The sequence below is a fragment of the Silurus meridionalis genome, chromosome 1 (assembly GCF_014805685.1).
Source record: "Silurus meridionalis isolate SWU-2019-XX chromosome 1, ASM1480568v1, whole genome shotgun sequence".
Lineage (NCBI taxonomy): Eukaryota > Metazoa > Chordata > Actinopteri > Siluriformes > Siluridae > Silurus > Silurus meridionalis.
Genome location: NC_060884.1, coordinates 34,014,973 through 34,037,624, shown reverse-complemented (window position 1 = coordinate 34,037,624; position 22,652 = coordinate 34,014,973). Strand labels below are relative to the sequence as shown.

The following is a 22,652-nucleotide window of genomic DNA, read 5'->3' as shown; positions in this document are numbered from 1 at the left end:
TAAACTTCTCACAGGAAAGCAACAAATTAGCAGCACAATCATTAAGCGCCTGATATTTAATGTGTTTCCGGACTGATTTCTTTTTTCTCTTCTAGTTGCCGACCGAACGTGAAAGTGGTTTAACCTGATTACTGACCGCACGTCTCGTACATTCCGGCTCCCTCAGGAAATCCCTTATCTCCTTAACGAGACCCTGTAAATTGGAGCTGCTCTGATTCCACCAGCTACATTAACATTTAAAGACACATTAGCTACAATTCCTGGAATCACCCCTCAGAAACGTGAGCATGACCACCCCCAGGGCCGCACCGACGGTACCCATTCCCAGAGAAATCAGAAGCTTTGTTCTAGAGCTCTTTCTGATCCAGCTTCAATTATTCACTCGGCGTTTCCTTCGGAGATAAACGCAGGACCTGCTTTTTAACAAGTTTTATCACATCCTGATTTTTTAGCCGATTCATTTACAGAGACGAATCTGTTCCACCTCTGGGGATGCGGTAACTGGATGGACAGTGAACTTATAATAAAAAGATCATTAGATCAAATCCCAGCACCACCAAACTGCAGCTTTTGGGCCCTTGTGCAAGGCCCTTGACTATTAACTGCTCAGGATTAGGACATCTGCCAAATGCCACTAATGCCATCAAATAACATGAATTAACAGCACTTTCTAATCCCCAGTGCTCTAGAATTCTGGATTCTGATTGGTCCATTCTTAGTTATTCCTCGTATGAGTTTGGCATCTATGGGATCTCGAGCTTTTAGCTACACTGCTTCTCACCTGTGGAATCTTCTTCCACTAGACATTCGCAAAAACCACTCTGTTATTAACCAAAATCTAAATTAACCTTGAAACTGCATAGAAACCTACACTATATGGCTGAAAATATTGAGATCTTTCCAGAAATATGTGATTCTTCCCCAAACTGTCACCACCAAATGATACAGTATAGGATGTCTTTGGCTGAACTAGGAGATGAGAACCTTCCACTCAACTGGGAGATGAGTGGAAGATCTCCTGCTATAAAGCACCATCAACTCTATTAGGATGAATTTGAACTCACCTCCTCACCTCACCTCCATCAGCACCTGACTTTACTAACACCCTTGTAGATAAATGAATCGCCACAAAATCTAGTGGAACATCTTCCCAGAAAAGTGGAGCTCATTATAACGACAAAAAGCACCTGCTCAGGTGTCCATGAAATGTTTAAGAGGTTGTTGGTGACTTATAGTATAGTAATTAATAGAATTCTTTATTATAAGGAAAATTAAATACAGTAAAACCCCGTTGTACGAGCAACCTATAGTACGAGCAAACGGAGATACGGGCGACCTTACTCGCAAAATTTTACCCTGTTTCACGAGCAAATTTCAAAGGCACGAGCAAACCCATGCTGCGGTTCCCCGTTTTCGGCAGAGGGTCGCATCAGTCGCTTAGTTAATGACGTATCACTCGGTCGCTCTCGTTGCTCAGTGCAGCAAAAACGTAACTTTTTTAGTTTTATATTTTTATTTCACTAGAAATCTTGAAAAATGTCTCCCAAGAAAATCAGTGATGGTGCAGGGAAAACGAAAGTAAATAGAATTACCATGGAAACCGAGAAGGTTACGAGCGTGGTGCACTTGAAGCCTTATGTCCAGCTTGCAGGTCTTTTATAGTGTTTGTGGTTATGTTTTTTCTTTTTTGGTTTCATGTCATGTCTCCACCCCTGTCCTGTTATTTTCCTGTCATATTCTTCATGTGTCCTTATTTCCTGCACCAGTTCATATTTACTATTTGCTTTGTTGGTTTTCTACATCACTCAATACCAAGCAGATCAGTTTCTCATCTGTCGTTTTTGATCATGGATTATCTTCACGCCATTTGTTGAGCACCTGACCTCTGGCTTTTTCCTCCGACCCTCTCAACTCGACTCTTCTATCATGACATTTGTGGAGAACCACAATTGTAAAGCTAACTAGCGAGTATCACTGCAATAGCAACAACATTCACACCTTTGTTTTTGGTTGGAAATCTCACTTTCTGGATGATTTTTGACTAAACTATGGTTATACCCGGACATATTCTGTCCAGTCGCATCTACTGCATCAACTGGACCCACGCTGTTAGAGCCAGAGCAGAAGTCTTTCCCTATAAAGAATCAATCAATCGAGCCATTGAGAAGCGGAAATAGGAAGCGAGAGCAGAGTAACACCATTTATATTATCTGACCCTCTCACATTTCCATACAGAGATGACCAGATTCCTACTGTGTGTGTGTGTGTGTGTGTGTGTGTGTGTGTGTGTGTGTGTGTGTGTGTGTGTGTAATTTAGTCCGAAAAGCCTGACAGTGGCCACACTAGTGCTGGATACGGATGTGGAGGATGGATGGATGGCTTCAGCTCACTCTCGGCTCTCGGCTCTCGGCTCTCGGCTCTCGGCTCTCTCACAGCCATTTAAATGCAAGATTCATTGCTCCTGTGCAGAAAGCCGGAGAATTGAAATGGAGGTTAAATGTAATTGTTTTCCAGCTGCATCGATCGTTGTGTTTTTACCAGGTTACCTGGCAGGAGACGGAAAGGCAAAGAGAAAGAAAGAGCTTTGAACTCGTAATGATAATAGCAGGTGAAGTGTATGTGTGTGTGTGTGTGTGTGTGTGTGTGTGTGTGTATGAGAAAGGCCATAGAGAATTTTCCATTCTGATGCAAAGTGCTCTCATTTCAGAGCTTAATCCCATTAATGAGGATAGTTTTGCAAAAAAAAGTAGACCATCATCCTTTAACCCTCTTTCCCTCTTTCCCTTCTCTCTCTCACTCTCTCTCTCTCTCTCGCTCTCTCTCCACACACACACACACACACACACACACACACACACACACAAGTGTATACACTTTATCATAACACACACACATGATCTCATGATCTAAAACGGTCTTACTCTCCGAACCTCCGAGTGGCAGTGTATGACGCGAAAAAATGAGTTTCTACTTCTATCAGCTTCAGCGTATAATCACTCAGGGTAATGATGCTTATTATTGAAGGTGTAAATGTATTGGCACCCCTGTAGACCATCGGTCATAGAGCGAACATCGAGGAGACGTCATTGAGAGATTTGGTTAATTACATGTGTTTTATAATTTTTGCTGAGGTATATCAATCTTCTTGTTTGTGTTGCTTTTGGTATTGCTGCTGTTGGGGTTTGAAACAAGTCTGTGTTAAAAAAGAGTCTGTAAGCAGGTCAGGTAGATTTGGAGGCAGGATAAACCTGGATTAAATATGGATGTAGATTAGAATTAGGATTAGGTAGCAAGTGGATGCAGATTATACAGCAGGTGGACAAAGATAGTAAAAACAATTGAATGTAGATAAGGAAGCAGGTGGATCCATATTATGAAGCAGGTGGATGAAGATTAAAAAAGCAGGTGGATGAAAATTATACAGCAGGTGGATAAGATCATAAAGCATGTGGATGTAGATTATCGAGCAGATGGATATAGATTAGTAAGTGGTTGGATGTCAATTATAGGGCAGGTGGGTGTAGATTATAAAGCAGTTAGATGTAAAATTATAGAGTTGGTGGATATGCAGTACATTAGGGAGCAGGTGGATGAAGATTATGAAGCAGGTGAATGTAGATTTGGAAACGGGTAGATATAGATCATAAAGCAGGTGGATGTAGATTATAGAGTAGGTGAATGTAGATTAGGAAAACAGGTGGATATAGATTATAGAGCAGGTGGATGTAGATTATGAAGCAGGTGGATGTAGATTATGGAGCAGGTGGATGTAGATTATGGAGCAGGAGGATGTAGATTATGGAGCAGGTGGATGAAGATTATACAACAGTTGGATTAGATCATTAAGCGGGTGAACGTAAATTAGGAAACGGGTGGATGCAGATTATAGAGCAGATGGATGTAGATTAGTAAGAAGGTGGATGTAAATTATAGAGCAGGTGGATGTAGATTATAAAGCAGTTGGATATAGATTAGTAAACAGTTGGATATAGATTATAAAGAAGGTGGATGAAGATTATGGAGCAGGTGGATGTAAATTAGAAAACAGGTGGATATAGATTATAGAGCAGTTGGATGTAGATTATAGAGCAGGTGGATATAGATTATAGAGCAGGTGGATATAGATTATGGAGCAGGTGGATATAGATTATAGAGCAGGTGGATATAGATTATAGAGCAGGTGGGTATAGATGAGGAAACAGGTGGATATAGATTATAGACCAGGTGGATGTGGATTATGGAGCAGGTGCATGTAGATTAGGAAACAGGTGGATGTAGATTATGGAGCAGGTGGATATAGATTATAGACCAGGTGGATGTGGATTATGGAGCAGGTGCATGTAGATTAGGAAACAGGTGGATGTAGATTATAGAGCAGGTGGATATAGATTATAGAGCAGGTGGATATAGATTATAGAGCAGGTGGATGTAGATTATAGAGCAGGTGGATGTAGATTATAGAGCAGTTGGATGTAGATTATGGAGCAGGTTGATGTGTATTATAGAGCAGTTGGATGTAGATTATGGAGCAGGTAGATGTAAATTAGAAAACAGGTGGATATAGATTATAGACCAGGTAGATGTAGATTATGGAGCAGGTGGATGTAAATTAGAAAACAGGTGGATATAGATTATAGAGCAGTTGGGTGTAGATTATGGAGCAGGTGAATGTAGATTATGGAGCAGGTGGATGTAGATTATAGAGCAGGTTGATGTAGATTATAGAGCAGGTGGATGTAGATTATGGAGCAGGTGGATGTAAATTAGAAAACAGGTTTATATAGATTATAGAGCAGGTGGATGTAGATTATAGAGCAGGTTGATGTGTATTATAGAGCAGGTGGATGTTAGTGCATCGAGCAGGTGGATGTAGATTCTAGAGCAGGTAGATGTAGATTATAGAGCAGGTGGATGTAGATTATGGAGCAGGTGGATGTAGATTATAGAGCAGGTGGATGTAGATTATGGAGCAGGTGGATGTAGATTATAGAGCAGGTGGATGTAGATTATAGAGCAGGTGGATGTAGATTATGGAGCAGGTGGATGTAGATTATGTAGATTATGGAGCAGGTGGATGTAGATTATGGAGCAGGTGGATGTAAATTAGAAAACATGTGTATATAGATTATAGAGCAGGTGGATATCGATTATAGAGCAGGTGGATGTAGATTATAGAGCAGGTGGATGAAGATTATAGAGCAGGTGGATGTAGATTATAGAGTAGGTGGATGTAGATTATAGAGCAGGTGGATGTAGATTATAGAGTAGGTGGATGTAGATTATAGAGCAGGTTGATGTGTATTATAGAGAAGGTGGATGTAGATTATGGAGCAGGTGGATGTAAATTAGAAAACAGGTGAATATAGATTATAGAGCAGTTGGATGTAGATTATAGAGCAGGTGGATGTAGATTATGGAGCAGGTGGATGTGCTTTATGGAGCAGGTGGATGTAGATTAGGTGCAGATAAATGTAGATTATAATGTATCTGGAGATTATAAGGCAGACAGATGTAGTTTAGGATGAGTATTTGCAGAAACCCCTCCCTGGTGACTTTTGATTAGTCTGATATCTCCTGGATCTGCTCTGATTAATGTGGACGTTAGAGACAAGCTCTCATAATATCTCATCAGGTAAAGCAGTCTCATCAAACAACCCATCCATCAAATGTACAATAAATTAATAAATGTTCTTTATGAACAAAAAACTAGTGTCTGTTGCTAAACTGCTGCGAAGGAAAAAACATTTTAGATGTGGTTTTATAGGAAAACTGGGACCCTGATGGTGTGTTTTGTGTTTGTACCTAAAGCCACTCTCGCTGCTGAGGCATCGTAGTTAATCCAGAAGGAGACCCAGGACAGGATGGTGATCAGGATGGAAGGCATGTAGGTCTGCAGGATAAAGTAGCCGATGTTCCTCTTCAGCTTAAAGCTGAGTGACAGGCGTGGATAAGCTCCTGAGAGACAGACAGACAGAAAGACAGACAGATGGAGTAGAGACAGACAGGTTATTTATTTCCACAGGCTCTGGAGCCATACTTTATGTTTTGTTTCAGTTTCTATGGCAATGCTGGTGCAGATTTGCCTCCGTCGCTACGGTAACAAGCAGCCGTTGGTGTGGTGGAATAAATTGTTTTATTTTTTTTACATGATTGGTTGTAGTAGTTCAGCCTTGAGCGCTCTCACCACCACAATGAGATGAAAGAGGGAAGAAAAGTCAAATTCTTGTTAAGTAGCGACAATGCGAACGTCAACGAGGACGAGGCGAGACTCGCGGCTGAACATCTCATTTGAAAAAGTCAAGTTTAACACTAAACACACACACATACACAATATACACAATAGTAAAACATGAAACTGCTCATAAAGAAAGATGTGAGGGAAGGAAAAAAAGTAACAAAATGGAATGATAGAAAAAAGTAAATAAAATAGGGGAAAAAATGTGAAAAAATTACTGTCATAATTTCTATATTTAATAACGTCCTAAAACTCATTCAATTTTATTGCTTTCTCCATAATAAGACCTCATTTCCTTTATAGACTCTTTCACCACCCTCATTCAGTCTGATCTACATCTTTATATCACACTCAGCTCGGTCTGATCTACATCTTTATATCATCACACTTAGTTCGGTCTGATCTCCGTCGTTATATCGTCACACTCAGCTCAATCTGATCTACATCTTTATATCATTACATTCAGCTCAATCTGATCTACATCTTTATATCATCACACTCAGCTCAATTTGATCTACATCTTTATATCATCACACTCAGCTCAATCTGATCTACATCTTTATATCATCACACTCAGCTCAATCTGATCTACATCTTTATATCATCACACTCAGCTCAATCTGATCTACATCTTTATATCGTCACACTCAGCTCGGTCTGATCTCCATCTTTATATTGTCACACTCAGCTCAATTTGATCTACATCTTTATATCGTCACACTCAGCTCAATCTGATCTACATCTTTATACCATCACACTCAGCTCGGTCTGATCTCCGTCTTTATATCGTCACATTTAGCTCGGTCTGATCTCCGTCTTTATATCGTCACACTCAGCTCGGTCTGATCTCTGTCTTTATATCTTCACACTCAGCTCGGTCTGATCTCTGTCTTTATATCGTCACACTCAGCTCGGTCTGATCTCTGTCTTTATATCTTCACCCTCAGCTCGGTCTGATCTCTATGTTTTTCTTTTCTTACCCTTAGTGATGTTTAATCTCTGTAATGTCATTTTATCTTCTCTCTTAGTGAGGCCAATCCATAAACATACATCTTTATCTACACTTTTAGTGATGCGTGACTTCTTTAATGTCTTTTAACCTTCACTCTTAGTGAGGTCTAATCTCTATTATGTCTTTATATATTCACCCTTAGTGGGGTCTGATCTCTTTGGCCTTTTACCTTTCTTCTTAGTGAGGTCTGATCTCTATAATGTCTATCTTTTCCCTTAGTAATGTCTAATCTCTATAATATATTTTTACCTTCACCCTTACTGAGGTCTAATCTCTATAATGTTTATTATTTTTTTTACATTCACAGTGGGGCTTGATCTCTATTGTCTTTTCTCCCTTACCATTAGTTAAGGTCTGATCTCTATAATGTGATTTTTCCCTTTACCCTTAGTGAGGTCTAATCTTTATAATTGTACTTTCCCCCTTTACTCTTATTGATGTCTAATCTCTATAATGTATTTTTCCCTTTTCCCTTCAACTCTCCAAAATTCTATGTCTACTGAGGTCTGATCTTAATTATATTCTTTTCCTTCACCCCCTCAGCAGGGTCTAATCTTTCTAACCTCCTTTTTCTTAATTCTCTTACTGAGGTCTAATCTTTCTTATATGCTCTATCTCTACCTTATTGGTGAGGTCCAATCCTAATAACATCCGCTTTTCCCAATAAGGTCTGATCTCTCTTAACAGCCTCTTTTCCTGCCTCCTCAGTTATATCTATTCTCTAATATTCTCTTTCCTCCACCCCCTCAGTGAAGTCTAATCTCGCTTACATGCTCTCTCTCTTTTAACAGAATAAAGAAAGAGAGAAGTAATCACCCCTCCATCATCGCTAGTCTAAGCTGGTATTTGCACGACAAAGGGGTGACACTTGATGCAAAGCCGATAATTAGCCTCGCCTTGGAACGCAGCGATCCCCGAACTGAACCACACTCGAAAATATAACACCCCTTTATTTTCACATCGAAAACATAGGGTGTTATTTGTTTGCTCAGACACAAAATGCATATGACAGAGTAACAGAGTGAGCGACTATTCAGGATGAAACCCGTTCAGAAACAGCAGAAAATTTAGGCCACACCCACTTCAGGTTTAAACCCAAATACATAGGAGGTGGTAACAAAAATTTTCAAGACTAAAGGTGTAACTGGTGCTGTTCTGACCCACATGAGTTACCACATCTGCGATTTCATAACAGACGGCGAGTTAGAACAAAGAGCAAACATGAAATTTGCATAAAACTGGTCAAATCTGCCACAGAGACGTTTGACATACGGCGATGCTGCAACAAGTCGTTTGAGATGTTTTGAGTGGAAGAGTGGAAGAACATCGGCGGAAGATGACGAGAGATCGGTAAGACCTTCGACAAGCTCAACCCAAAAATGTCCGGCACGGCAACTCGTGCATAATGATCATCGTCAAAAACAAACGACATGATCTCACTTCTGCACCCACCCTTATCGCCAGATTTGACACCTGCAAACGTTGCACCTCTTCCTGAAGATGAAGATCCAGCTTTAAGCTCGCCTTTTTGACACCGCTGTGGAGACACGTGTGAATCACAGAAGGTGCTTCACACGCTTCCAAAAGAAGACTTGCAGGACACGTTCTAAAAGATCGCTGCGAGATATTATATTGAGATATATATTGTTTCTTTGAAGGTGTGTAAATGTAGATAAATAAAGTCTTGAAACGTTTTTCTACCAACTGACATATTTGCCAGAGAGGTTTATGTTACTCTCACTCTATATCTATATCGATATCGACTCCATATGATCAAATCATCGATGTGGTGAATCTTTCTGTAGCAAGATGTTTGTCATATTGATGGAAAGAGTCTCCAGTTCCAGTACATTTCTAACATCGTAATTTTCAATGTAATAATCTTCAGGAGCGAAGGAGTTCTCTGAAATTTCTCTGTATCATAGCTAGTTGTGGTCAGTGAGCAGTCAGGAAACACCTGTTTATAGCTTATAACCCATGATGGCTGGAATTTACTAGATGTTCCACTAAACCACTATTGTAAGGTCATGCAAAGAACCAAAGAACACGTTAGAATGAAGCTTGGTAAAAATGATGTGTAAAACTGGAAAAGTGGAACATTCTGAACCCCGGCTAGGTGTGTGAAACCGTCACCTGTGGAGAAGACGACGTTCCTGGACACCAGTTTGTAGTCCACAATGGAGAACTGCGGAAGCTCGATTTGGGACACACCGGATACGGCGTTGTCTCCTCCTTTCCAGTAGAACTGAATATCGTCTGTCGTGTAGCCATCTGTACAACGATCACACGTATGTATGAGTCACGTGTACATCGGCGTGTGGAAAAGCAGTGCAGTGAGCTATATTTAATGAGAAGTGGGCAGTGATGCGTTGGGTGGTGTTGCTGCATCGCTGTAGCACTGAGGGGTTTCCGGGTTCGATCCTGGGCTCAGTGTGTGTGGAGTTTCACATGTTCTTCCTGAGTCTGTGTGGGCTTCTTCCGGGTTGCCTGGTTTCCTCCCATATGCCGGGACCATGCTAAGTGAGCCGGCGACTCGAAATTGTCAATTTTTCTCGATTGTCTTAATGAACGAGCAATTTTAGTGGATAATCGTGTTTATAAGTGGGCGGAGTCAATGCAAATAGAGAGATTTCTACATTTACGGTATTTGGCAAAAAACGACGCATTTTTACTCAATGGCGCAAAGTTTTAAAGAGCGGGAAAGTAAATGAACGGCAGCTGGAAAATACGCAGGTCAAAGCGTGTTACGTTTTGCTCATGCGCAGTACAGGGACGTAAACGGGATTATGGTGGCCCAAGACTGGCAGCTCGGCAATACTGCGGCTTGTACTCCAGACCTTCTGATGATTGAAGCTACATGAATACGGATACATTTGAAACGATTTTCAAAGAAAAAAACGCCGTTTTTAAATGTATCCGTAATCATTTAGCTTCATTTATCACAAGGTCAAGAGTAAAAGCCACAGTATTGCCAAGCTGCCAGCCTCAGTCCACCGTTAACCCTCTGTACTCCAGGGGTGCTGTATCACGGCCGACCCTGCGCTCTGACCGCAGCTTCCTAACATCACTGGAATATGTGAATATATAAAAATTTCCTTTTGGGATCAATAAAGTGTTCTTAAAATAATAATAATATAAAATCCTGCGTAATGCGTTTTATATTTACATAATGATTTACAATGATTTCGAAATATTTTCTTTTTTGAAAGAATCAGGAAGGCGGAGGGCGTCCGGATTGGAGTTGTTTCTGTGGTTCAAAAATGTGTGTGTGTGTGTGTGTGTGTGTGTGTGTGTGTGTGTGTGTGTGTGTATGTGTGTGTGTCTGTGAACGCTCACAGCTCTCAATCTCCAGGGTACAGTTCTGTTCATCTAGCGGGTATCTCCTCAGATCCATCATGCAAGCAGCAGTCGTAGTGATTCTGATTCGAACACACACACACACACACACACACACACACACACACACACACAGAGTACTACTTTATATATAAAATTGGATGAATTCATACAGATGTAAAGAAATTCAGTTATTGTATCTGTTTTATGTATGTGTGTGTGTGTGTGTGTGTGTGTGTGTGTGTGTGTGTGTGTGTGTGTGTGTGTGTTAGTAGCTATACTTATGTATCGATTGGGTGAACACAAGAGCCATTAATCTACACTTCTCTCAGTGCACTTTGCACTCAAAAGCATACTGTAAAACACACACACACACACACACACACACACACACACACACACACACACACACACACAAATATAGAAAGAAACTGCTGCTTCTATTAAAATGTATGTATGTAATATGAAGCATATACAGTATTATTTATATATATATATATATGTGTATGTGTGTGTGTGACTGCCGGTCAATACTCAGTACAAAAAAGGGGCGGGGCTACAATGTATATAACATTAGAGGGTGTGGTTCTTCTTCCCAGAAGAGTGGAGGTTATTATAGGAGCTAATGGAGACTGAATGTGGAATGGGGACGTTTGAAAAACATGCACATAGAAATGTTATGGTAAATTTTTCTTCACGGAGTTTTGATCATGTAAAGTAGATACTTCTGCTAACCCAGCCATTATGGATGCACAAGCCAGTGCACTCTTAGTGCCGGTCCCAAGCCCGGGTAAATGGGGAGGGTTGCATTAGGAAGGGCATCCAGCGTAAAACATGTGCCAAATCAAATATGCGGATCACAAAGGAGAATTTCATACCAGATCGGTCGAGGCCCGAGTTAACAACGACCGCCACAGGTATCGTTAGCCGACAGGGTACCGGTGGAAATTGGGCTACTGTTGGCCGAAGGAGGAGAAGGAGAGGAGGAAGACATGTACAGAGACGGCAGGGAAAGGAGCAGTGTAGGAGAGTGGAGGTTCGGGTTGGTACTTTAAATGTTGGTACTATGACTGGTAAAGGGAGAGAGGGAGCTGATCTGATGGAAAGTAGAAAGGTAAATATGCTGTGTGTTCAGGAGACCAAGTGGAAAGGGAGTAAGGCCAGGAACATTGGAGGTGGATTTAAACTGTTTTATCATGGTGTGGATGGAAGAGAAATGGTGTAGGGGTGATTCTGAAGGAAGAGTACAGTAAGAGTGTAGTGGAGGTGAAGAGAGTTTCTGATAGGGTGATGATCGTGAAGGTGGAAGTTGAAGGATGATGATAAATGTCATCAGTGCCTATGCTCCACAAGTTGGCTGTGAGATGGAGGAGAAGGAAAGATTCTGGAGTGAATTAGATGAAGTGGTAGATGGTGTACCTAGGAAAGAACGATTGGTGATTGGGGCAGACTTTAATGGGCATGTAGGTGAAGGAACAGAGGTGATGAGGAGGTGATGGGTAGGTATGGTTTTAAGGAGAGGAATGTGGAAGGGCAGATGGTGGTAGATTTTGCTAAAAGGATGGAAATGGCAGTGGTGAACACTTATTTTAAGAAGAAGGAGGATCATAGGGTGGCGTATAAGAGTGGAGGAAGGTGCACACAGGTGGACTATGTGCTATGCAGGAGATGCAACCTGAAGGAGATTGGAGACTGTAAGGTGTTGGCAGGGGACAGTGTAGCTAGACAGCATCGGATGGTGGTCTGTAGGATGGTTTTGGAGGCGAAGAAGAAGAGGAGGAGAGTGAGGACTGAAAGAAGAATAAGATGGTGGAAACTGAAGGAGGAAGAGTGTAGTGTGAGGTTCAGGGAAGAGGTCAGACAGAGGCTCAGTGGTGTTAAGGAGGTGTTGGATGATTGGGCAACTACTGCAGGAGTGATGAGGGAGGCAGCTAGAAAAGTACTTGGTGTGACATCTGGAAATAGAAAGCAAGACAAGGAGACGTGGTGGTGGAATGAGGAAGTGCAGGAGAGCATAAGGAGAAAGAGGTTGGCAAAACAGAAGTGGGATAGACAGAGTGATGAGAAAAGTAGGCAGGAGTACAAGGAGATGCGGCAGCAGGTTAAGAGGATGTGGCGAAAGCCAAGGAAAAGGCATATGAGGAGCTGTATGAGAGGTTGGACACTAAGGAAGGAGAAAAGGATTTATACCGATTGGCCAGGCAGAGGGACCGAGCTGGAAGGATGTACTGCAAGTTAGAGCAGTAAAGGATGGAGAGGGAAATGTGTTGACTAGTGAGGAGAGTGTGTTGAGAAGGTGGAGGGAGTATTTTGAGCAGCTGATGAATGAGGAAAATCAGAGAGAGAGAAGGTTGGATGATGTGGAGTTGGTGAAGCAGGATGAAGATAGGATTAGTAAGGAGGAAGTGAGAGCAGCGATTAAGAGGATGAAGAGTGGAAAGTCGGTTGGACCAGATGACATACCGGTAGAAGCGTGGAGATGTTTAGGAGAGATGGCAGTGGAGTTTTTGACCAGATTGTTTAACAGGATTTTGGAAGGTGAGAAGATGCCTGAGGAATGGAGAAGTGTGCTGGTACCGATCTTTAAGCATAAAGGAGATGTGCAGTCTTGCAGTGACTACAGGGGAATAAAGTTGATCAGTCACACCATGAAGTTATGGGAAAGAGTAGTGGAAGCCAGGCTGAGAGAAGAGGTGACCATCTGTGAGCAACAGTATGGTTTCATGCCGAGGAAGAGCACCACAGATGCCTTATTTGCTTTGAGACTGTTGATGGAGAAGTATAGAGAAGGACAGAAGAAATTGCATTGTGTATTTGTGGATTAAGAGAAGGCGTAAGGCAGGGTGCCAAGAGAGGAGTTGTGGTATTGTATGAGGAAGTCTGGTGTGTCAGAGAAGTATGTGAGGGTGGTGCAGGACATGTATGAGGACAGTGTGTTGGCAGTGAAGTGTGCAGTAGGTACAACAGACTGGTTCAGGGTGAAGGTTGGACTGCATCAAGGATCGGCCCTGAGCCCTTTCCTGTTTGCAGTGGTGATGGACAGGTTGACGGACGAGGTCAGACAGGAGTCTCCCTGGACTATGATGTTTGCAGATGATATTGTGATTTGTTGTGAGAGTAGGGAGCAGGTTGAGAAGAGCCTGGAGAGGTGGAGATATACGCTGGAGAGAAGGGGAATGAAACTCAGTAGGAGTAAGACAGAATACATGTGTGTGAATGAGAGGGAGGGCAGTGGAGTGGTGCGGTTGCAGGGAGAAGAGCTGGAGAAGGTGGAGGAATTCAGGTACCTGGGGTCAACAGTGCAAAGTAATGGAGAGTGTGTTAGAGAAGTAAAGAAAAGAGTGCAGGCAGGGTGGAGTGGGTGGAGAATGAGTGACAGGAGTGATTTGTGATAGTAGGGTATCTGCAAAATGAAAGGAAAGTTTATAGGACTGTGGTGAGACCTGAGATGTTGTATGGATTAGAGACAGTGGCATTGAGTAAAAGACAGGAGGTCTAGCTGAAGGTAGCAGAGCTGAAGATGTTAAGGTTTTCGTTGGGAGTGACGAGGATGGACAAGATTAGAAATGAGTTTATTAGAGGGACAGCGCATGTAGGATGTTTTGGTGACAAGGTGAGGGAGGCGAGATTGAGATGGTTTGGAGATGTGCAGAGGAGGGACATGAATTATATTGGTAGGAGAATACTGAGGATGGAACCACCAGGTAGGAGGAAAAGAGGAAGGCCAAGGAGGAGGTTCATGGATGTGGTTAAGGAAGACATGCAGGTAGTTGGTGTAAAAGAGGCAGATGTAGAGGACAGGGTGGTATGGAGACGGATGATCCGCTGTGGCGACCCCTAATGGGAGCAGCCGAAAGAAGAAGAAGACGAAAGTAGATACTTCTGCTGCTGGGAATGACTGATCTCTAACTGGAGATGTTTCATACCTTCACCTTAAACCTTTGAAGTCTTCAAGCAGCGAGTCTCCAGTGATAGAAAGCTTTTGATCTAAATAAGTGAAAACTCTGCACGTGTTTATATTCACCCTGAATACGAATATGAAAATATTTTAATATTTAATATTAGAAAATGCTGTTTTATGTTTCTGTGCATCTCTCCATCACCACGTTTCTTTTTCTCTCTGGTGTTTTATTTGTTTAAGAGACAAAGAGGAAGCGTGTGCGAGACGCCGACGTTCAGCTCTAGGGAAATTAAGCATGTATTATTTCACGAGCGCTGCGGTCACATGGAACCCTGTCCAATCTATCAGCTCGTCTCCCACCACCAGCAGAAGAGCGCTGGGCTTTAATATCGCGCTCTCGATGAGATCTGAGCTTTGAGACTCGAGTGTTCCTGAAGCGCTCGTATCGCCGGGAAGGAACACCGACACCACCAGGAGCGCCGGGACTCAGATTTATTACACTCACACAACAACTTTTTTTAATCAGTGATCGTTATAATTTCACTGACAATTAATTCCTACATGATTTATTTGATATTAATATCAGTCTTATATTATTAGGAGGAATAAATAGTACTTTATAAAAGTTCTCTCCATCTTCTAACCCTTCACCACTCAACCCTCCAGCTTCTACCACATCACTACTCAACTGTTTATCTTCTACCGCATCACTACTCATCCCTCCATCTTCTACCGCTTCACTACTCAACCCTCAATCTTCTATCGCATCACTACTCATCCCTCCATCTTCTACCGCATCACTACTCATTTCTCCATCTTCTACCACTTTACTACTCATCCCTCCATCTTCTACCGCTTCACTACTCAACCTCCATCTTCTACCACTTCACCACTCATCCCTCCATCTTCTACCACTTATCTACTCATCCTCCATCTTCTACCACATCACTACTCATCCCTCCATCTTCTACCACTTTACTACTCATCCCTTCATCTTCTACCACTTTACTACTCATCCCTCCATCTTCTACCACTTCACTACTCAACCCTCCATCTTCTACCTCATCACTACTCATCCTCCATGTTCTTCCACTTTACTACTCATCCCTCCATCTTCTACCACTTATCTACTCATCCCTCCATCTTCTACCACATCACTACTCATCCCTCCATCTTCTACCGCTTTACTACTCATTCCTCCATCTTCTACCACTTTACTACTCATCCCTCCATCTTCTACCACTTCACCACTCATCCCTCCATCTTCTACCCCTCACTACTCATCCCTTCATCTTCTACCACTTCACTACTCATCCCCTCATCTTCTACCACTTCACCACTCATCCCTCCATTTTCTACCATTTCACTACTTATCCATCCATCTTTGACCCTTCACTACTCATCCCTCCACCTTCTACCCTTCACTACTCATCCCTTCATCATCTACCCCTTCACTACTCATCCTTCATCTTCTACCACTTCACTACCCATCCTCTATTTTCTACCGCTTTACAACTCATCCCTTCATCTTCTATGGCTTCACCACTCATCCCTCCATCTTCTACTGCTTCACAACTCATCCCTTTATCTTCTACCACTTTACTACTCATCCCTTAATCTTCTACCCTTCACTACTCATCCCTCCATCTTCTACCACTTATCCACTTATCCCTCCATCTTCTACCACTTCACTACTCTTTCCTCCATCTTCTTCCGCTTCACAACTCATCCCTTTATCTTCTACCACGTCACTACTCTATCCTCCATCTTCCACCGCTTCACTACTCATACCTCCATCTTCTACCACTTATTTACTCATCCCTCCATCTTCTACCAGTTCACTACTTATCTCTCCATCTTCTACCCCTTAACTACTCATCCCTCCATCTTCTACCCCTTAACTACTCATCCCTCCATCTTCTACCACTTTACTACTCATCCCTCCATCTTCTACCGCTTCACAACTCATCCGTCCATCTTCTACCGCTTCATTACTCATCCTCCATCTTCTCCCAGTTCACTACTCATTCCTCCATCTTCTACTGCTGCACAACTCATCCCTTTATCTTCTACCACTTCACTACTTTTCCTCCATCTTCCACCGCTTCACTACTCATACCTCCATCTTCTACCACTTCACTACTCTTTCCTCCATCTTCTCCCGCTTCACTACTCATCCCTTCATTCTCTACTGCTTCACTACTTATCCCTCCATCTTCTACCCCTTATCTACTCTTTCCTCTATCTTCTCCCGCTACACTACCCATCCCTTCATCCTCTACCGCTTCACTAGTCATCCCTCAATCTTCTACCACTTATCTACTCATCCTCCATCTTCTACCACTTATCTACTCATCCCTCCATCTTCTACCACTTAACTACTCATCCCTCCATCTTTACCACTTATCTACTCATCCTCCATCTTCAACCACTTATCCACTCATTCCTCCATCTTCTACCACTTTACTACTCATCCTCCATTCTCTACTGCTTTGATACTCATTTCTCCATATTCTACTACTATTCTTCTCATCCCTCCATTTACTAGCATTTATCTACTCATCCCTCCATCTTCTACCACTTTACTACTCATCCCTCCATCTTCTACTATTCTACTCATCCCTCCATCCTCTATCACTTCACCACTCATCCCTCCATTTTCTACCACATCACTACTCATCTCTCCATCTTGTACCACTTTACTAATCATCCCTCCATCTACTACCACTTATCTAGTCATCTTTCCATGTTCTCCGCTTCACTACTCATCTTTTCATCCTCTACCACTTCACTACTAATCCCTCCATCCTCTACCACTACACTACTCATCCCTTGATCCTCTACCACTTATCTAGTCATCTTTCCATGTTCTCCGCTTCACTACTCATCTTTTCATCCTCTACCACTTCACTACTCATAACTCCATCCTCTACCACTTCACTACTCATCCCTCCATCTTCTACCACTTATTTTCTCATCCCTCCATCTTCTACCACTTATCTACTCATCCCTCCATCTTCTACCACTTATCTACTCATCCATCCATCTTCTATCACTTATCTACTCATCCCTCCATCTTCTACTACTTATCTACTCATCCCTCCATCTTCTACCACTTCACTACTCATCCCTCCATCTTATACCACTTCACTACTCATCCCTCCATCTTATACCACTTCACTACTCATCCCTCCATTCTCTACTGCTTCACTACTCATCCCTCGATTTACTACCATTTATCTACTAATCCCTGCATCTTCTACCACTTCACTACTCATTCCTCCATCTTCTACTACTATTTTACTCATACCTCCATCCTCTATCACTTCACTACTCATCCCTCCATCTTGTACCACTTCACTAATCATCCCTCCATCTACTACCACTTATCTACTCAGCGTTTCATCTTCTCCCGCTTCACTACTCATCTTTCCATCCTCTACCACTTCACTACTTATCCCTTCATCTTCTATTACTTCACTACTCATCCGTCATCTACTACCACTCATCTACTTATCCTCTATCTTCTACCACTTCACTACTCATTCCTCCATCCTCTACCACTACACTACTTATCCCTTGATCCTCTACCACTTCACTACTCTTCCCTCCATTCTTTACCACTTCACTACTCATCCCTTTATCCTCTACCACTTCACTACTCATCGCTCCATCTTCTACCACTTCTTTACTCATAACTCCATCCTCTACCACTTCACTACTCATCCCTCCATCCTCTACCACTGCTCCACTAATCTTTTTTATCTTTTATCCTTTTACCTCTTTACAGATCCTTCCATCCTCTACCACTGCATCACTGATCCCTCCATCCTCTTCACTCATTCCTCCATCCACTACCACTGTTTTACTGATCCTGCCATCTTAGCCAATGTTCCTTTAATCTCTCCATCGTCTACGACTTCTCCACTTAGTCCTCCATACTCTAACATTTTCAGAAATCCTTCCATTTTCCACCACTGCTCCTCTGATCCCTCCTGCTACATGGAGTTGATCAGGACGTTTCTGCTCAGTGAATCCACTTCCTCTTCTCCTGCCGGATGCTGTAAAGTGACACATCTTCACAGAGCTTCACCCTGCTGCAACGTCCATTTCACCTCATCTGTGTGTGTGTAACTTCTATTATTTTATTAAGTTCTGATTTTCTGGGTGAGAAAATAAACACCAGGACTGAGTTCATGCTGTGGTGCTTTCAACACTTTTCATTCCCTGAAAATATTTATTAAACTTAACCCAAAATTAAAAATCTTTATGAGAGTTTTTGGAATTTGTGACAAAAAGAAAAAGAAAGAAAAAAAGAAAAAAATTATAATTTGGACAAAAAATAACAAAATAAATATATAATTGCATAAACAAATAAATAATAATAATTTTAAAAAGTTTAGGAATTAGCAATCAAAAAATTAATTAAATACAAATATATAGAAAATGTGTGTTTGAATATAAAATTAAATTATAATAAAATTATACAATTAAATATAAAATACATTAATAATGTCATAAAATTACATATTTTTAAGCATAATTAAAGATAGAAAACAATAATGTAAAACAAATATTTTTTAAAGAATGTAAATGGCACATTTTAAATGTAGAATTGGTAACAACATTAAGAATCAATAATTAAATCAATAAATAACATTCATAATGTACTAATTGTAATATTATTAATTATAAGTAATAAAGTATATGCTGTAAAGTTATAAGATAAAAATGTGAACAGAGAGATGACTGACCTCAGCCCATACAGAACCGTTCCGTCTGGGTGAAGGCGGATCATGCGGTTCTTCACTGTCACTCCATGGACGAAGGACTTCTTATCGTTCAGGAAGTAGGTGTCAGGAACCCAGAGCTGATCAGCCACTCTGTTATCCAGGGTGAGGTTCAGAGGAATCCCTGAGTACGCCAAGCGTTTATCCCTCCAGTACTGCTGGAAATACATCGTCAGAGTGAAGTCCTGCGAGAACACACATGAAGAGCTCATAAGGCTACATGACATCTTCATAGAACCTTTATTAGCGCCTTAATGGTTAATTATAACGTGATTGAAAGAAAGAAAGAAAGAAAGAAAGAAAGAAAGAAAGAAAGAAAGAAAGAAAGAAAGAAAGAAAGAAAGAAAGAAAGAAAGAAAGAAATGTATAATATAATATAGACATAACACATTATAACACATTAGGCCAATGATCATACATATGATTTGATTCATGTGTAATGTCAATAAAAAATAAAAATCACTATAAAACCTTGCCTATGAGGAATGGACTTTCTAAAGGATAATGCAGGTTTATGTCAGCTTATGCAGGTGTTATGTAGTGTAGCAATGTGCTCCACTAATCTTCAGGTATCATTTCTAGAACATCCATAGTGCAGTTCCATTATTATTTTATATGCACTGAAGAAGAAAAGGTTAGGTTTAAACTCCAAACGCATCATCTCTCCCATGTTTAGACAGACTTCGCCCCCTGTGTGTGTGTGTGTGTGTGTGTGTGTGTGTGTGTGTGTGTGTGTGCGCCTGCAGAACCTCACTCTAAGTTCTGCAGCAAAAGCTGAGCTCTGAATACTGATGTGTGTAATTTCAGTATAAAATCGTCACACACTCCACAACCTGACTGTACCGGGGTCACTCTGAAAACGTTCTTCTCTCCATCACACCGAGGCTGAAGACCTTTTCCCACATGCAGATCTGCTCTTTAACACCGCGGTGTGGCCATTACAAAGGCCTCATTTACATACAGAAATAAACTTTGCATAGAAATTCGCCTGTGGCTTTTGCTATGACAAAACACACACACACACACACACACACACACACACACACACACACACACACACACTCAAGGACACACAAAGACACAGAAAAATAAATATATACAGTGAGGAAAATAAGTATTTGAACACCCTGCTATTTTGCAAGTTCTCCCACTTAGAAATCATGGAGGGGTCTGAAATTGTCATCGTAGGTGCATGTCCACTGTGAGAGACATAATCTAAAAAAAAAATCCAGAAATCACAATGTATGATTTTTGGTATATTTATTTGTATGATACAGCTGCAAATAAGTATTTGAACACCTGAGAAAGTCAATGTTAATATTTGGTACAGTAGCCTTTGTTTGCAATTACAGAGGTCAAACATTTCCTGTAGTTTTTCACCAGGTTTGCACACACTGCAGGAGGGATTTTGGCCCACTCCTCCACACAGATCTTCTCTAGATCAGTCAGGTTTCTGGCCTGTCACTGAGAAACACGGAGTTTGAGCTCCCTCCAAAGATTCTCTATTGGGTTTAGGTCTGGAGACTGGCTAGGCCACGCCAGAACCTTGATATGCTTCTTACAGAGCCACTCCTTGGTTATCCTGGCTGTGTGCTTGGTCATTGTCATGTTGGAAGACCCAGCCTCGACCCATCTTCAATGCTCTAACTGAGGGAAGGAGGTTGTTCCCCAAAATCTCGCAATACATGGCCCCGGTCATCCTCTCCTTAATACAGTGCAGTCGCCCTGTCCCATGTGCAGAAAAACACCCCCAAAGCATGATGCTACCACCCCCATGCTTTACAGTAGGGATGGTGTTCTTGGGATGGTACTCATCATTCTTCTTCCTTCAAACACGTTTAGTGGAATTATGACCCAAAAGTTCTATTTTGGTCTCATCTGACCACATGACTTTCTCCCATGACTCCTCTGGATCATCCAAATGGTCATTGGCAAACTTAAGACGTGCCTGGACATGTGCTGGTTTAAGCAGGGGAACCTTCCGTGCCATGCATGATTTCAAACCATGACGTCTTAGTGTATTACCAACAGTAACCTTGGAAACGGTGGTCCCAGCTCTTTTCAGGTCATTGACCAGCTCCTCCCGTGTAGTTCTGGGCTGATTTCTCACCTTCCTTAGGATCATTGAGACCCCACGAGGTGAGATCTTGCATGGAGCCCCAGTCCGAGGGAGATTGACAGTCATGTTTAGCTTCTTCCATTTTCTAATGATTGCTCCAACAGTGGACCTTTTTTCACCAAGCTGCTTGGCAATTTCCCCGTAGCCCTTTCCAGCCTTGTGGAGGTGTACAATTTTGGTCTTTGCCATGTTAGTAGTTGGATTCTTACTGATTGTATGGGGTGGACAGGTGTCTTTATGCAGCTAACGACCTCAAACAGGTGCATCTAATTTAGGATAATAAATGTAGTGGAGGTGGACATTTTAAAGGCAGACTAACAGGTCTTTGAGGGTCAGAATTCTAGCTGATAGACAGGTGTTCAAATACTTATTTGCAGCTGTATCATACAAATAAATAGTTTAATAATCATATATTGTGATTTTTGGATTTTTTTTTTAGATTATGTCTCTCACAGTGGACATGCACCTACGATGACAATTTCAGACCCCTCCATGATTTCTAAGTGGGAGAACTTGCAAAATAGCAGGGTGTTCAAATACTTATTTTTCTCACTGTATATACTGTATATATATATATATATATATATATATATATATATATATATATATATATATATATATACTGTATATATGTGACTTGTGGTTCTTTTGGAGCAGAGAAGGTTGAAGACTTATTCTGGGTAAAAAGAACCAACATGGCAACCATTCCATACTTCATCACCATGCAGTTGCGTCTGGACTGCGGCTCATTGGAAGAGACTTCACTGTACAACAAGACGATGAGCCGAAGCGCACGTCTGAGTTCTGTAAGTGTTATTTAGAGAGTAAACAGACGTCTGGAGAGATATCTATAATGGAACCACCTGCCCAGTCACCTCAATCCTTCTGAACTGCTCTGAGATGAACCTCCAAGGGAGAATTATTACATGATCTAAATCGCTGTATTGAAACAAAAGGAACACGCATGCGTCTCAAAAATCATAAAACACTTTTCCACATTTTTCACAGTGTAAAAAGAAAAAAATTCCTATTTACTAAATCTTTCTTGTAGAAATGCTTGTAAGAAATACAATGTCGATAAAAAATGTAATCTCATGTATTTCAATGTTTTACATTAATTTCCTCCTATTTGTCATTAATATATTAATTAATATATATTTGTATGGTGTATTAAAATGTACATATTATATAATATATTTAAAAAAAAACAAATATACACACACACACACACACACACACACACAACTTTACAATAAATT

The 22,652-nt window shown here is 41.4% G+C and overlaps 1 protein-coding gene across 6 annotated transcripts in view; it reads right to left on the bottom strand.

The window, feature by feature from the left end:
* The window catches only part of gabrb3 (gamma-aminobutyric acid type A receptor subunit beta3), a 111,725-nt gene that overhangs the window by 7,760 nt on the left and 81,313 nt on the right, over window positions 1-22,652 (bottom strand). For all 6 annotated transcript variants that reach the window (XM_046840038.1, XM_046840116.1, XM_046840282.1 and 3 more), the window contains 4 exons: window positions 19,239-19,459; window positions 10,584-10,666; window positions 9,381-9,518; window positions 5,803-5,955 (listed from right to left, as the gene is read on the bottom strand). In XM_046840038.1, the coding sequence (XP_046695994.1) occupies window positions 5,803-5,955; window positions 9,381-9,518; window positions 10,584-10,666; window positions 19,239-19,459 (595 nt within the window). The remainder of the gene's footprint in view (window positions 1-5,802; window positions 5,956-9,380; window positions 9,519-10,583; window positions 10,667-19,238; window positions 19,460-22,652) is intronic.